The 16,795-nt window shown below is 43.6% G+C and overlaps 1 protein-coding gene across 1 annotated transcript in view; it reads left to right on the top strand.

Annotated features, from left to right (window-relative positions):
• The window catches only part of HS1BP3 (HCLS1 binding protein 3), a gene marked incomplete at its 3' end in the record, with an annotated part of 50,080 nt that overhangs the window by 14,800 nt on the left and 18,485 nt on the right, over positions 1-16,795 (top strand). Inside the window, exons 3-4 of the mRNA XM_082277278.1 lie at positions 1,723-1,930; positions 3,874-4,093. Of these exons, the coding sequence (XP_082133404.1) occupies positions 1,723-1,930; positions 3,874-4,093 (428 nt within the window). The remainder of the gene's footprint in view (positions 1-1,722; positions 1,931-3,873; positions 4,094-16,795) is intronic.

Below are 16,795 nucleotides of genomic sequence, written 5' to 3'. Positions count from 1 at the left end.
TGCTTGCCTTTTGTGACTGGACACTGAACCCACAGTGAACATTGTACAGCTGAAATGCAAATGCTTTTCCAAATCATCTGGCTAGGTTGATAATTACTGCAAAAGGCAGGGAAGCGTAAAAGCTGAGGTGGTTATTGCTGTTTGTGCCCACATCTGAATCAGTGAACTGGTCGAGGTGTGCCTGTTATTGTTAGGGCCTGTTCCCTGGCCTGGAGAGCAGCTCGCACAGTCTGGCTGCATGTGCAGGATTAAACTTTCTTACCATCTGCAGTGTGCGTCAGAACTCAAACTGGCTGCTGAGGGGTCTCTCCACTGGGCCAGATCTTGGGCTGAAGAGTTACCTGGGTGCATGATAGCTGCCCAGAGTGTAGGAACTGTGCCAGACATTGTCAGGTTCTAGTAGACACTATAAATGAGGTTTCTAGTAGATGGTCTCAGGTTCCAGTGCCTGGGAATGTGCCTGATGCTGTTTAGTTTGCTTGTATAGGTGCAGTGTAGGGATTCTGCTTTAATGTGTAGCTCATCTCCCTTCTGTGCATTTTGTTAGGTTGACTTTCTTTTATCACTGTGTTGATGGGAAAACTCTGCATTTCTGCATTCCAAGATGTGGTGCTTGTGCGTCTCCATCTTTTTTATCCATCTCAGTATGTGCAATACTGCACATACTGCAGTGTTAATCAGGATTCACTCCACTAGAGTTCAGAAACACGTGTTATAGGAGGATAAGAGCTGGACCCTAAAAGAATATCTGTGTCCTATGCACTCCACTAGCACAATTTCTTGGGTTGTTTTTTTAATGTCTGTATTAATTGAAACACATTAGTAGATTATGAGGCCATGTGGGGCCTTGGCAAATATATTATCTGTATAATACTGCAGAACATGACAGTCACCCTCATTGCATCTGTAATATCAGAGTTTTGTGTGCGGGTTTTGTGTATTGGTTTAAGCTACTGAATTCAGTACTTAATGTGGCATAGAAGCCACACCTTTTCTAACCAACATTCCCATAGCTGTTGCTTTTCTTGTAATATCTTGAGCCTTATTTCTCCTGTCTTTGTCTGCAGAAGGAGTTACTCCATTCACTGTTGGCATCTCCCTGTATAAGAACCTTTTAGGCCATGGCCAAGTTGTTGATTTTTATTTTCTCATGGATGAACTGAATAGATAGGGGTCAGCTGAGGTCTTTCCCCTTAGGTTTTTGTGTTATGTGCTCTGCAGGGCAGCAAACACGACAGTTTTTTAGGCCTAAGCAGCCAAAGGGCACTGAAGCCACCAGGAGTGAGGAATGGGACAATAATGCAAAGACATGGGCAGCCTTCTCCAATATATACCTACCAGGCAGGGCTTTTCTTCCCTCCTGTCTCAGGACTGGGCATCACTTCTAGTGGACAAGGATTCCTGCTGTCAGAAAAGTATCTGGAGCAGTGACCTTCCCAGTATTTCATTAGCTGATGAGTCAGACAAATGGATTCTGGCAATGAACTTTAATTTCATTAAGCAGTGGATTTTAATAACACAATTAGAAGACCAGCAACAATGCTTGAGGATTCACTGGGTACATAACAGGCTTTTGCTAGGCCATATATAAAGCTCCTTGCTAATGGCATGGTTTTCCACTTCAGTTTCCACAGTTAATGTTTCACAGCACTTAAACTGCTTCTTTGCTGCTCCTGTCTCTCCTGCAAAGAAATTAACCCAGGCAACACATTTTCATTGCAGGTTTCTAAGAAGTACAGTGAGATCGAAGAACTCTACCAGAGACTGGCAGCACGGTATCCACAGGTTTCTCTTCCACTCCTGCCTAGAAAAGTTCTCTTTGTGGGGGAATCTGACATCTCTGAACGAAGAGCTATGTTCAATGATATAATGAAATTCATCTCCAAGGATGAGGATCTAGCAACGAGTCCGGAGTTACTGGAATTTTTAGGTAACTAAGAGATGTGAGTGTTCCGTCTCCCATGAATGTGCTTTATGGAAGTGTTGAGTTCCATAGGTAGCCAAAAACTATAGAATGCCAGAATAAAGGCTGTCACTGAAAATATCCTCATGTGCATTTACGGTGCTGCACAGTCATGTTTGCTAGTGTTTTTCCCTCCTCTCAGTGGACACACTCATTCAGAGCTGTTGATAGATACCTCCAGAGCAAGCAATGTGCTGTCCTGTCTCTGATGTCCTGCTGTGCTTCGGAACATACAAGTTTAGAAAGCTAAATAGTCATATGTTGTCAGTGGGGAGGTGGACCCTAAAGGGACAGTGCAGGGTCTCCCTTTTAGTGAGCGACTCTTCCATGTTTTGTCTGGTTTTCGTGCAAATTATTGACTCTGAGAAAGATTTAAATAGGAGACAGATTCTTTATTAGTTAAATGCATTCTCTGGTTAGTTTTTTTTCTTTTTAATTTTTTTTTTTTCTTAGTTTTCCTTAGCCTTATGTCCAGCTCTTGTTTTTTCTAGTGATTCGTATAGCTCCGTTCTTACGTCCCTTGGGTGTAGTAGGGATTTGCTGAATGAATGGAACATATGAGTTCTCTGCTTTTAATTCAGCTGAGAGCTGCCAAGCAGGGAATGCTCCAGCCTGGTGCTGTGCAGGATTCTTAGTGGACGGTTAGTTTTAAGTAAGTGCAGTTGCAACATGCTAACAAGTGTGAGCAGCCCATTTTGCAGAAGTGTCAAGTGTGGCCAGATTAGTTCTGTGAAATTGGCAGCTTCCTAAAGTCAAAGGGGGCAAAGCTGCTTAATGCCTGGAAAGATCCAGGTAGTAAGGTTTTCAAGTGGCTTTTGTTTGGTTTTCGGTTTGGGGTTTTTTTACCCTGGCAGTGTTCTCTTGAAAGCAGACCCCTTGCACTGAGAATTCAGAGTTCATGTTGATTGATCTTTGCCTGCTGGTTAACCTAACCATGGTGTACATCTGCAGGTAAACTAGGCTGGGCTGCATTCTGTGGGCAGACTGGGTGCAAGTAATGCGACCTGTTCATCAGAATTTGCCCTAGAATAATATAAGTCTCGCCCTGATTTGGCAGATGCAGACATGAAGAGCTGGGTGAGATTAGTCTCCCGTGCCATGTTACTTCAGTAGTCAAAATGGTGTAACCATAAATTTTATCCACAACAGTTTTCATTAACCTTTTTTTAAGCTAGTCTCATTATTTTAAATTGCTTCCAGACATCTGGACATCCAGAAACTCGGCAGCAAGGAACCATTCTCTCCTCATTCTGCTGGCCTTTGCATGTAATAAGTATGGTGAGAAGACTTAGTTTTATGTTTCAGTTGGGTGAATTTGCTGAGTTGGATGCATCTTGCATACTGAAGGGTGTTAGAACTCCAGGCTTCATTTTTCAGTGTAAACTGAAGAGCTGTTCTAGAAACACGCTGTCCAGTGCTCTAATTTTAGCCCAAGTTAATTAAATAGTATCAAAAAGTGGATTTTATCTCAACTAGCTATGTGAAAGTTAGCTACCTACATCTAAACAGAGTTTTTACAGTCTCTCTGTAGCCAGTGGAGAGAAAAAGTCACTTCAGAGAGAAACTTCTCACGTGACTTTATTTGGATGGGATGAATCACCATGTGGAAATTCTATTGTTTCTGTTGACTGTAGAAGGAACATAAATAATAATAAATGTGCTGCTGTGTCTCAGATAAAGTTAATTTCCTTTGTCTTTCTCTACTTAACTACTTTAAACCAGTAAACAGATCAGACACATAATGACAGTGCATAAAGGGAACAGTGGGAGTGTTTTGAAAGAGATTCACAGAAGCTGATCATGTCCTTCATTCCTCAGAACAAAACCACCAGGAACAGGTGCAAGGTATAAAAAAACCGGTAGTTGTTACACCATGTACTCAGTTTTGCCTCCATTACTGTGTTTTGCAGGAACAAAATCTTCCAGTGCCGTCGACTTCAAGGGTAAAAACATGCTTGATGACAGGGAGAAAGAAGATGAAGAAAATGAGGCATTGGATTTTTTCAAAGAGGAGAAGACACCTGACTTAATCTCACAGCTTTTAACAGTGGAAAATGTCAAAAAAGAGGAGAAAAAAGAAGAGGGAGATGAGGAAGAAGAGGAAATTTTAGACCCTCTTGGTGTAATCAGGTATGGCTAAAATCCTATAAATTAGGTATTTAAATTTTAGCCTTTCTAATAAAGTTGTTGTATGTCACTGTCCCCTCATCTGGGCCTTTTATTACATTGACCGTTTTTTAGGTAAATTTCACAGAGGAGGAGGGGCCTCTGCATTTCATGAATGAGGTGCCTTGGTAGAGGGAAGAAACAGTGTAGTGCCTTTTCAGTGCATTCCTCAGGACATCCAAGTAACAGGGACATCGTGAATGCCTTGATAACAGTCCCAGCTACAGAAGGTTCTTTGCTGGGCACTGCAGGCTTCTACCACAAAACATCAACCCTCCAGCATCCACTGGATGTGCTGTTCTGGAGTACACTGGACTCTGTTTACACTGTCTGGAGCCGCTTTTGAGCGCTTTTCTTTCCTTTTTTCCTTTGTCTGAAGGTGTCACATGCTAAATGACATTTAAGGCATAAGCAGTAACAGCTTGAGAAACAGTAATTGAATCAGAGCTTCCTGATACCAGTATCTGGGTTTGTTTACCTGTCCAGTAATTTTCAGACAGTTTTCTTCACTTTTTAGGGTGTCTCAGGCTTTAGATGTCCAAGTAGAGAAGGTGTAGCTGTTCTTGATCTTCAGTAAGCACTGACTGACCCAACTGGATTGTTTCAGCCACCCAGAGTCACCAGCCACTACAGAATGTTCTTTGTCTTGGCTCTAGCCTGTGCTTTCAAAATGCTTCTGCATAGCAATAGGCAGTAACTGACAGTAACAAGCCAGACCCCTCTTAGGTGCTTCCCAGTGACATTAAATAATTTCCAGGGGATCATTCACTCTTGGTTCTAAGCTGGAGTCCCCTACACTAAGTTTGGTCAAATAGGATGATTAATACTGGAAGCACTGTTTGGACTTTGCTCCTGCCATTATAATAATATTTAACTGTAGATGTCCAGATATTGTCTCTTTATACTTGAAATATTTAATCCTTTAAATATCACCAGAAAACATTGGATATTACTCTTTTGACAAAACATGCTGAATTACCCAGCATCAAAGTTATTCTTATGTTAAAGGAGAGTTTAAAAATTTAAATAACTATTCGCAATGAGGAGTTAGATAAAGCAACACTTTCCACAAAATGGTCCTTAGTTTGTATGTTTACAAAAGCAGCTGTCCATTTTTGGATAGGAAAATGATCTATTGGGATAGCAAATGCAATGCTATATTTTCCAACTTACAACAAATAGAAGCTGTAAAGAGCTTGCTATGCCAAAAAAAGCAAGAAGTTTGCTTTTCTGCTCTGCACGGTCTGACATAGCATTTGAAAGTCTTGATTATTTTGGTCTTCTAATGCATTGAAGAATGACAAAATCTGGTATTTAATCCTCATTTAGTTTATTGCTTCCATTCCTTCTGAGTACAGAATTCTTACTGAATCAAAATAACTTCATTTATATAAGAAGTATGGTCTTCACTGGGACCGAGCTGCAGCATGACATGTTATGCAGACAGATGTTTTTCACTCTGAAGGAGTGGCTGGCTATCTATAAAAGAAACTTCCATATCTATTTATTGTTATTTTTTGACTCTCACATGTACAGTGTTGGGGCAGAAACATGAAAGTGGAAACGAGAATCCTGGGTTGGATTTTACATTGTTTCTGTTCTCTTGTAACTCATCCTGCTTCCATGGAAGGTATTTTCAGCTCACATCAATGGAGAACAGATTGGACATCAGCACTGTATCCCAGCTCTGTGCCATCTATTAAGAAGTGTCTGGGTGAAAGGCCAAAGGCAGGAGCTTAGTGGTCAGTGGATGGGCAGCTCTCAGGGAACCATTTTAGGGTGTCTTCTATGCCTGTTAAAATGTTTGGTGCTTACATGCTTTGAAGAGGTAGCTGCAGCCTCACAGCTTTAGTGCTTCAGATGTGCTTGAAGTTACTTTGGCATGGGAATGAATAAACAGGAGATGATGCAGATAGAGAAATGTGTTTAGTAGTAAATTGTCCCCTAGTGCCTAGTAAATTCAGGTTAAAAAAAAAAAAAAATCCATGTTCCTTTCCTCTCTGAAAAACCATTGAAAAGATGTAGGATCAGCACTGAAACAAGCCAGTGCATTTCATACAGTAGTGGTGGCCAGAGTGCTTTGAGCAGCAGAGCTCTGACCTAAATTGAATCATGTGTTTGGCATAATCTTACAGGTTTTTTGCTTTCTGGATGAGGATGAAACCGTTCCAGTAGCACAGGCCTCCATATGCTGTCAGCACGCTTCATTTGGTAACAACTTCTCCTCCTGGGCCAGAAGGCTGTGAATTGAATTTGGCCCAGCAGTGCTGCTGTGCTGCTGAACCACCCAATATCCACTTAAATATCTGGCCTTAGGGGTAAGATGCTAAACTAGGGCGCTTTTTTTTCTAGTTTTGTATTGCTGGTGATCATCTAGGTGGAAGCTCATAATGGTCTGGTTCCTTTTGCCTGGAAGAGACATCCCAGTGTTGTTGATTCTCTGCCTCGCATTCAAGGCTGTGTCTGAGTTGTTCTGATGGCAGGTGGGCAAACTCACTTGCCAATTCAGCTCTTCATCTTTTGTTGGTATTAACGATGATCTACAAGCTTCGTGTTTCTCTGCTTGATGGTTCTTATGCCTCAAAGCTTTCTCTCTGTGTTAGCAGGGTGGTTCTGGGATTCTTAACCACAGAAAGACAGGGGTTTTTGCTGTCCAGATCAGGAACATGTCAAAAACAATACATATTTCTGATTAAATTTTCATCGTTTAACACTCCTCCTCCCTTTTTTTTTTTTTTTTTTTGCCCCAGAAACCTGGTTCTTCCTAGAATAAAAGGTGCTCAAAATTAAATTACATTTGTGGGATGCAGTGTTGAAATTCATTGAAATATGTTCTCTTCACCCTCTGCCTTTCTTGATAGTTTGGAATATTGGTATTCCAGTGTACTGTCACCAATTACTCTGCAAGTTTTCCTGGACATTTGTAGAAATCTTTTCAGCTTCGGATAGAATCTACATGTCCTGTAAGAAAAATCACTCCTAATACAGAGTAAGATGATCCCTTGATATCAGCTGTGCATAAGGGAATGAATTACAGTATACTCACTTTTGTAGCAGTGGCACACTTTTAGCTCTATTTCACTTTTCTTAGCACTGTAAGTATACAGTGACTTGTAAGTTGCTGTAAGGATCTCATAGCATTCTTTTAAAGTTAGCATCTCTTGGATTTGGGTCATTTTTCATTTTTTTTCTCAAGCCACAATCATTATAATTTTCCTTTGTTAAAATGTTTTAATTCCCTTATAAGTAGGAAATCAGATACATATTTAATTCCCCATTGTAGGGGCAATATTAGGTATATTGACTTAGCTTTGTCACTGCTCTTTATCACTCTTTATCACTCTTCTTTAAATCTTCTTTAAATCCATTGCAGATACATATTTTTAAAACCTTAGTAGGCTACCATGGTGCTTTGGTATCTGAGTTTTTAGAGCTTGCAGTATCTTTTAACAGTGTTTTAAAGGATTTTCCTCATAAATTGCAAAATAGTACTGTGTGGCTAGTCTAAGTTGCAGGGAGTTCTCCAACTGGAATGCCTTTAGGAATGAAAGGAACAAGAGCGATGGATCTGAAAGAGGCTAATCCTCTGAAGGGCAAGGCATGGAAGAGAGACACAAGTTGGATTAGCTATTCACCTGAACTTGATGGTACTGTTGAAAATTCTGCAATGGAAAAAGGTGTGATTTGCCAGTGGTTTGAGGGAGGTTGGCATGGAGAGAGGGGAGCTGTGTGAAGCAGGGATCGAGAGCAGCAGCAGTGCTCAGCCAGCTCAGCCGTGCCAGGGTGCCTTGGCCAGGGCTGACTGAGCTGTGTCTGGCTGTGGCTGTACCATGACATTCTCCTGTCCTCTCAGTGAGGTTGGCTGTGTCCAGAATGCCCACTGGAAGTGGCTGCTGGCCTGTGCTGCCTCCTGGGCTGTGGTTGGGATGGTTTGGCAGAAGGCAGGTTGTCCCATGCCAGGGGGGTACCAGGGACTGATCTAACAGCTTGAATTGTTGAACTGAGCTCCTGTGCTCAGGCCCAGGCTGTGAAGGCATTACTAAAAAAGCCAGTATGGCCCTATGTTCCTCTACCCACAGAGCTTTCTGCCTGCTGCCATCTTTGCTCCACTCTGCCCTCAAGGTTCTCTAGGGCTTGGCTTTCTGTAGGGAATTCAGGCATCCAGTTGTGGGTTTTTTACTTAATTCAAGCAAGATCAAGTTCACATTTCTAGGTCTTAATCTTAAAGCAAGTTAAAAAACACATCACAGTAACTGAATTGGGTTTTTCTTCTTCCTCTGTGGGTGAAATACAGAGTTTTACTGTTTGTATGTTGAAGCCAAGAGCTTTAGCATCCCTCTCCTCCCACTTTGGAGTTAACAACAACTGAATTTAATACTTGTATTCAGTTCATTCCAAAAAACATCAGACAGCAGCTGATTAAAATGACTGCAAACCAGCTCCTCTGAACAAAGTAGCAGCAACTCTGGAAAAGGAGTGTGGCTGCCTCATGGGTTAAAAGATGCAGCAGCCCTTTCAGTGCATACATTTTTTCAGCTGCAGTTAACTTCTGAGGTAATATTTGTTCACCACTTTGGGAGAACCCACCTTTTCCTGAGCTTTCTTTTCCTGTCTTCATCAGCTCTGCAGCCCTCACAGGAGGCTCTCCTCCACACACAGTTCCTCCCTTCTGTCCTTTTTCCTTTGCCTCCCTAAATCTTTCAGTGTCAGCATATATTTCCTCAGGCATAGGTTTTTCCTGGCAAACTGCACAGAGGTGAGTATTCCCTAGGAAAGAGTTCTTCTATCTCCTCGTGTGTCCTGGAGCATTTCTATCTCGACTCTGTGCCTTTACTGTTGTTTCACAGGATTTCCCCTGGTGGCTTCTCCTCATCCAGATTTGTGCCTCTCCTGAGGAATACAGACACGTGGGTAGGTGGAAGCTTTGCATCTGTTGTGTTTAAACACAGATACAGCTAAGTCCTGACAATAGTTAGGAAGGGATGGGGCTGGTGAGGGCTGACCTTTTGGGTGTCTTCTGCCAGAGGTTTTTTCAATCTGTGTAGCTGTTTATTGCTGGGGTCAAGCTCAAGCACCTCCAGTGCTAGAGGCCTGCTGTTGCTGGGTTTAGTTGGTGAGGAGATTATTAAAGCACTCAGTGCTTTTCCTGGCTGCAGATGAAATGGGTGATGGCTTGGAGCAGCAGATTGGCAGGGAATGAGCAGCCAGGAGCCAGCCCTGGCCTTGCCAGAGCCTGCGGAGCCAGGCAGGCTGCAGGAGGAGATAGCTTGGCACACAAGCCAGCAGTTGTTTCTGGGTTGCATCCTACACCTTTGTGTTTCCCAGCCCCTTAATGGCAGCCAGGCTAGAGTTTGACTCCTGAGTTGTTGATCCCAGTGCTCCCTTTCCTTTGCTCTTCCCTGTTGTGGTAGAAGACCCTGGAATGGCCTCAGCCTTTTGTCTTCAGGGACGAAATGAGTGGCAACATTTGATCTCGCTTCCTCTGCCAGAAACCTTGGGCAGCTGAGAGTGGCTGTTGAAGAGGCAGAAGTCAGCTTAAGGGGAATCCTGCATTTAGCATCTTTCCAAGTGGTTTTATTGGTGGAGTGCCCAGAGCTGTAATAGGTGAGGGCAGTGTACTTTCTTATGGATTTTCCCCTCCAAGGAAGAAAATTCTGCAGGCTGGAATGGTGTCGTAGCACAGCTGCTGTCTGCTGGACAGATGGTCTGAAGCAAACTCGTCAAAATTTGTGTTCAGCTGCTGTGCCTTCTGGTCCTTGGCTGGCAGGGTTGTATTCCTGCCACTCCTCAGGCATCCTACTCCTCAGCCACTTGCAAATTCACAGCTGCCTTTTGGTCCAGCCAGGTACGTGTTTGCCTTCCCCTCTGAATTCAGTAGGATTTATACACAGCATTAAAACAACTTGTCTTTTTGTCCTGGTCACCTAAGAGGGAGTGAAGGTGTCAAAACATCAAAGAAGAGAGAAGATACTGGTTATTTTTTCTTTAATAAAATTCAGATAGTCAAAACAATGAACGAGAAAATAGGGCTTTGTTTTCCTAGCAGTGTGTGTATTCATGCTCACAGCTGTGAAGCCTTCAGAGATTTAAACAGGCAAATCTTTATTTTCTGTCAGTTGTTGAGTCACAAGCTTAGGTTGCAAGGCATGTTTGACCATCACTTTGCCAAGTGACACAAGTATTTGTCACAATTCCAATCCAGCTGCTGTCAGATTGGCAATTCACAACATCCCAGTAAACAACCCCATTGGTCTTCTACTGACAGATGAAATTTTTCTGAAAACCAAGGATAATAGTCTGGTATAGTGTTCTTCTCCATCAAAGAGAGGAGAAAGAAGAAAAGGGAGCAAAAATTCTGTAATACCTACCCAGTTAAAGGAAAAGCCTCACTTTTCATAAATTGTCTGGTCTCAACCTTTTTTAGGGGCAACTTTGTAGCCTCTCCTTGGGGTTGTTTTTAAGTGAATGACTAGGGAGTAAAGCAAGTCGGCAGGAATTCAGTCCCTCCAGTTTGTCTCTCCTGAACCTTTTTGTCTTGATAGATGCTTTGTGAGTGGTATTTTCCCATGCAGTGGGCTTTCCTTTCTCTTCTGCCGCCAATCCCATCTCCTGAGAACAGCTTCCAATGTGTTTGTTTAATGCAAATCTTGCTGTCCCCCCACAAATGGAAGGTTGAGGGTGATTGAAAGAAAACGATGGAAAATTAAGCCATGTTTAGCTGCTGGATCTCACGGAATCATCCATATTAATCCTGTGTTATGTCTTTTGAGTGGGAGAAACCTGATCTCTTGGCATAACTCTACCAAGGCTTGTGTGGCTCCAGGCAGTGGAGGGCAGACTGAATAGAATTATGCTCAGGAAAACAGATCTTTGGGTACCCCCGGGCTTGTAGTTGACATATGTTCTGTGCATAAGCGCTCTATATTGCACAGGTGATTGCTGCTATGTCTGCTCCTGGCAATCAGAAAGAACTGTACCTTGGGATCAGAGCTAGGGAACTCGTACTGTTGGTGGGGTTTGGAGTAGATACACAACTCATGTGTATCTACTAAAGTTGGCTGCTCTGTGTTTTCTTTTATTTTGGAAATAGTCATTTCCCTGGCCTAAGGAAAGCTTGTGAGAGTCCTCCCTGTGCCAGCATTGTCCTTATCTGCATTCATATTTCCCTGTCTAGTGTTGGATTTTTGGTCCCATGAGAATATGCAGTCATTATTTCCGCAGGTTTTTAAGCAATCGCCTGGCTTAAAGTTCAGTGGTGAGTTTCTGTCATGACTGGCTTGAGTGATTTCAGTGCATACATAGGTGGAACATGAGGATCCTTTGGGAAAGAGTTTAAGTAATTATTTTAATGTGCTTCATTTTCTTTCTGATTAGAACACAGAATATACTTTAATGGGTTTTATAAATAGTTAATTTGTGTTTATGCCATCATCCTAAGCCCAAAGGGCTGAAAATAGCTCTCTTGTCTGTGTAGTGTTGCAGCTGTGTGTACCATCCGGTGGTGTTTTCAAGCAGAACACAAATGTAACTACACCTGGGGTAAAATGCAGCAAGGACTTAATTTCTTCATGCAACACTTCATTGCAGCATCAGGCTGTAAGTGAAGAACACTTAATTCAACTGGAAATGCAGAGGGAATTGCACCCATGTAAATGCAAATACCCAGCTTGGAATTTGACCAGATTGCTAAAGCAGATTGTCTGCTTTTAAGAAAGATTTCACAGGATTTGTAACAGACCTGGTTCATTGTTTACAATGTACTAAAGGGATAAAACTTAACATGGACTTTTCTGTATACAGAAGGACTGTAGAGCCAAGTAATACCAGGGAACTGGAATAAAATGCCATTGCCACTAGCTGGCACCAGCTTTCAAATAATTTCCATAGTCCTCTGAGTGAGCTCTTGGCTTTTGGTTTCCCCCTCCCGTATGGCAGCGACGCACAGGCATTTGCAGCAGAGCTGGGCAGCACTGAAGGTGTGCAGGAGCTACTGTGAGCCGCTCTGCAGGTGTATCCAGCATTACTTAACTGAGACAGGAGGAGTAGTAGGCAGGAGATCCTTTAGAGAGGCTACAGGATAAATTTATAACTACACAGAATCAAAACTTCTTTTTTTTTTACTTCTCCTTTGGAAGACGATTGAACATGATGTAATTGGGCAGATTTAAACGTGTTTTGTTTCATGGACTTTACAATAATAGGATGACTCAAGTCCTTAATTAGAATAAAAAAGCATTACCTCATCGATGAGCCTGCTCCTTTCACCAAGGCAGGACAAATCTTTAATCGACAGATGCAGGGAACTGCTCATAGATGAGACAGACTGCTAATGAGGGTGGATTCAGAGCTGCCCTATTGCTTTACTGTTCACTGAGTAAAACAGAATTTCTGGCCATAGAAGCTGTGGGGTTAATGTGTGCTCAGTTTAAGTCGAGATGGGAGACTTGCTTTTCCTTTCATCTAATGCTGTCAGGTTCCTAATTCAGCAGACTTAATAAAACCATTGTTCCATTTTCCCCCTCGACCTGCTGCAGACATTTCTGTCTTCATTTCAAAGGATCAAAGAATCAGCTTTTGGAATACCATTTTTGAAAGCAATCTGTAAAACTTGGCCAAAAATGCATGATTTAGCTATATAACTATAGGCTGGTACTAATTAACACACCTGGGGGGTCACATCTCTTACTACTTGCCCCTTGCAGCATTTGGCCAGGTCTGGAATCATCTGAAGTGTCAATTAAAAAGGAACAGTCCTAAGGACAGATGCATCTGGGACTCAGCAGCTCTTCATTCTGCACTTGAATTTCTTGGGTCATATCACACTACTTAAAAGTTAGATTTCTCCATTATCCCTTTAGTAAAAGGAATAAAACTGATTTTATAGATCTGCCTGGGGAAAAATTTCCCTTTGCACAGAAATGTGGCATTCAGATAGTTCTTAATGACCATTGTCATTGAAGCAAAAGAAATGCTTTCCATTACCTTCTGTACATTTTGGGTAAGAGTCAAACTCTTTCTTTCCATATTGCCTGAGATGCCCAGTCATATCCAGATCATAGGGGGAGTAAAATTTATTACAACAGTGAAATACACAGCTCTGGTAGGTGGTTTGACTGTGGCTAAACTAGTAAATAAAAGCAGAGAGGAACTGTAGCGTTGCTTTTGCCAACTAGAATAAAGTAGCTTCTGTCCAACAGCTAAATCCTTCTGCTCCCCAGAGCAAGCTGGCTGTGGCCAAAACAGGAAGGGCCCCTAAGCTTGTACTGATCCCTAAACTTTGTCCAGGCATCATTTGGGAAAGTAATAATTAGCCTGGGCCTAATTCATACCAGGGAACATGCTAAAAACTCAGAAGGCATTTACTGTGCCCCATTATCCCAGCCCAAGCACTCACCATATTTATTTGCTGTTGACCTTTTGTTGCCCTCAGGGCAGCCTGAGGAAGGTGCATTTTTAGGAGTTAGGATTGGAGCAGTTGGGGCCCTGTAACGAGGTGCAGGCAGTGCTGAGTGTATGCCTGGCACCTGAGGATGCTCCATGGCCATAAACCCCCAGGGGCATTTTGCAGCAAGGGTGGTCTGGCTGCTGTGGCTCTTCTCAACTGGCACTCTGTTGGGTGGTGGCATAGCTCAGGAGCAACCCCGGGGCTGGAGAGGTGCAGCCTGCCTCTTTTGGGCTGTAACAGAGTTCAGCCATGTGGGTGTGAGCTGTAGTGTATCAGGTGGCTTGGAAAAGATCTTGACTTTGATTTTCACTAGTATAGATTATTTTCGAAGTCTGCTCTATGAACCACGATTTTCTGTAGTAACTGCTCTTTGTCACGATACACAAATGGACTGGAGTGGCATGAATGGAAGGCTTCTAAGCTTCTCTCTTCCTTGCTTTATTGGTTTTTGTCTGTAATAGCATCTGGGGCATACTTGATGGCATCATTAAACACAGAACATGATGTCATGCCCTCAAAACTATCTGATAACATTACCTAGACCTGTTTGCAACAGACATCTCATTTTTCATCTGTGTGATGGCTTATCTGCCAGCATAGGCTGTTGTTGTGTGTAACAGTCTTGGCCTGGAACTTGTTCCTGAATCATCCATCTTTCTCCTCTTGGCTGTGAGTGACAGAACCATGGCCCCAACTGTTCCTGTAATATGAAAAAAAGCAAATGTGTTCTCAAGAGACTTCTGAGGGATAAACCCACACTTCCTCCCTCAGGGGCCGTTACACCAAACCCTGACCTCATTGGAGTTGTTTTTATTTGTTCAGTGGTGCTGTCAAGAGACAAGGGCAGTGCCACACAATGCAGGATGCTGGAACAGGAAGGAGAAGCACATGGTCCAGAACTGTGTGCCAAAGTCTCGGGAGAATTAGTTTCAGTTCTTCATTTCAAAGACATCCTGTTTAGGCTGCAGATAGCTCACTTCTGGTTTTCAGGACCACATTTTGTTCCTGACCTGTAAAGGAACAGTGCTGGCATGCTCTGATGCTCAGAGGTGCTGTGAGAGTGAATTCTGAAAGGTTGTGAGGTGTTGTGGGGCTATCCAAACATTGTGGTTTGTTGACAGTTAAGCATTGGTTTAATTGGAGGTGGAGCCTGTTGTAGCCCTTACTCTCATGGAGGAACTGGTCTGCCAGTCCTTTTCCAGCTGTTGGCAGCACAGCACCATTGCTCATAGGAGGGATGCCATCATGGTGCCATTGTGTGCTGCTGGTGGATGTTATGAAAGATGTGAAGGTGTCCTTAAACCCTACAGCCAAATGGACAAGACGGCAAAGGACAGCAGTCTCCTTTCTGTGCTCTGCTTATCACTTCTTCCTGGAAGGGGCTGGTACCCAGGACCCCTCACAAGGACCATTTCTAGGAGGTGACATGGACATCAAGCTTCTCTCCATATACAGTCTTCTGGCAGTATCACACCAGTCTTTGTTCCTTCAAACACCCCCACTTTGTTCTATGCCCAAAGCATGTCATTAGCACCAGTTCAGGATATGACTTTGCAGAGCTCTAGCACAACCCTCATGTTATTTCAAGCACTTTGAACTTAAAAACAGATGCAGAATAAACATTCGTTCCAGGACACCACACAGAACAAGGGAAGACCAAGGCCAAGTGTTTTAAAGGATGGATACAGTCCTGCACCAGCCCTCTTGTTTCGCAGGGTAGGTGTGTGTGCTGCCTCCTGTGCTCATGGCACCTTTGCTGTGGAATTCACTGTCAAAATCTTTCTCTTCTTCAGAGAGACCACCAGTGGCCCACCAAAGCCACTCTGTCAACTGCCCTCCTCAGCTGGGCATGGGAGAGAAATTATGACAGACTCATGGGTTGAGATAAGGACAGAGGGAGATCATTCACCGGTGACCGTCACAGGCAAAACAGGTTCTGCTTGGGGAAATTAACTGAATTTATTACCAGTCAAATCAGAGTAGGATAATGAGAAGTAAAATTGAATTATAAAATACCTTCCCCCAACCCCTCCCTTCTTCCTGCACTCAACTTCACTCCTGATTTTCTCTACCTCCCCTCCAGCAGTGCAGGGGGATGGGGAATGGAGGATGGGGTCATTCATCACGTGTCATCTCTGCTGCTCCTTGTCCTCAGGGGGAGGACTCCTCACACTCTTTGTTCCAGTGTGGGATTGTCTCTTCGTGGGCCACAGGTCCTCCCAGGAGCCTGCTCCAGTGTAGGATCTCCACAGGTCACAGCCTCCTTCAGACATCTACCTGCTCCAGACTGGGATACCCCACAGGCTGAAGGTGGATCTCTGCTCCCCCATGGGCCTCCAGGGGCTGCCGGGGCACAGCTGCCCCACCATGGGCTGCACCAGGGGCTGCGGGGGACTCTCTGCTCTGGCACCTGGAGCATCTTCTCTGCCTTCTTCACTGCCCTGGGCATCTGCAGGACTCTTTCACATTCTCATTCTCTCCTGGCTGCAGTTGCAGAATAATTTTTCCCCCTTATCTATGCAATCATAGAGGCACTACCACAGTGGCTGGTGGGCTCAGCCTTGGCCAGTGAGGAGTCCCTCTTGGAGCTGGCTGGCATTGACTGTCAGACATGGGGAAGCTTCTAGCAGTTTCTCACAGAAGCCACCCCTGTAGCCCCTGCCCGCTACCAAAACCTTGTCATGCAAACGCAGTACAGCAGGTACCAGTGTCCCCTCTTGGAAGAGCAAAGGAAGATGAAGTGAGACAGGAGTGAGGCCAGAAGCTGGGTGGGCAGCATGAAGGGGCTCAGCTACAGGAACAAGTCAGCCCTATGAATCAGCATTTTGACCATGTTTGACGTACTGTATTTTTACAACCACACTGACTCTCTGGTGTTTGTTCTCTGTCCTGGCCGCATGGTGTGTGAAAGGTCTGCTGTAGTATTTCTGCCTATGGATCCAAATCCTGAAATGCCCTGGGTCTGTGTTTTCTGTCTGAAATCATCATTCTTCCTCCAACATTGCCATAGCCACTGTAACACCAGGGAATAAAAGCTTAAAACATTGTGCAGTTACTTGTAATTGCTACTCCCCTGCATCATTTCAGCACTTTTCCACTAGTCCCTCTTACTGACACAGATCAGTGATATAGTTTCTGTTCTGTGTATTCAACCAAAGATTCTCCTTACCAAACCTCAGGTAATTTTTCACGTCTCCAACTTATTAAATGGACTCTTCACA

Source organism: Coloeus monedula (assembly GCF_965178545.1).
Source record: "Coloeus monedula genome assembly, chromosome: 2".
In the NCBI taxonomy this organism is placed as follows: Eukaryota; Metazoa; Chordata; class Aves; order Passeriformes; family Corvidae; genus Coloeus; species Coloeus monedula.
This window is presented reverse-complemented; position numbering and strand designations above follow the sequence as displayed.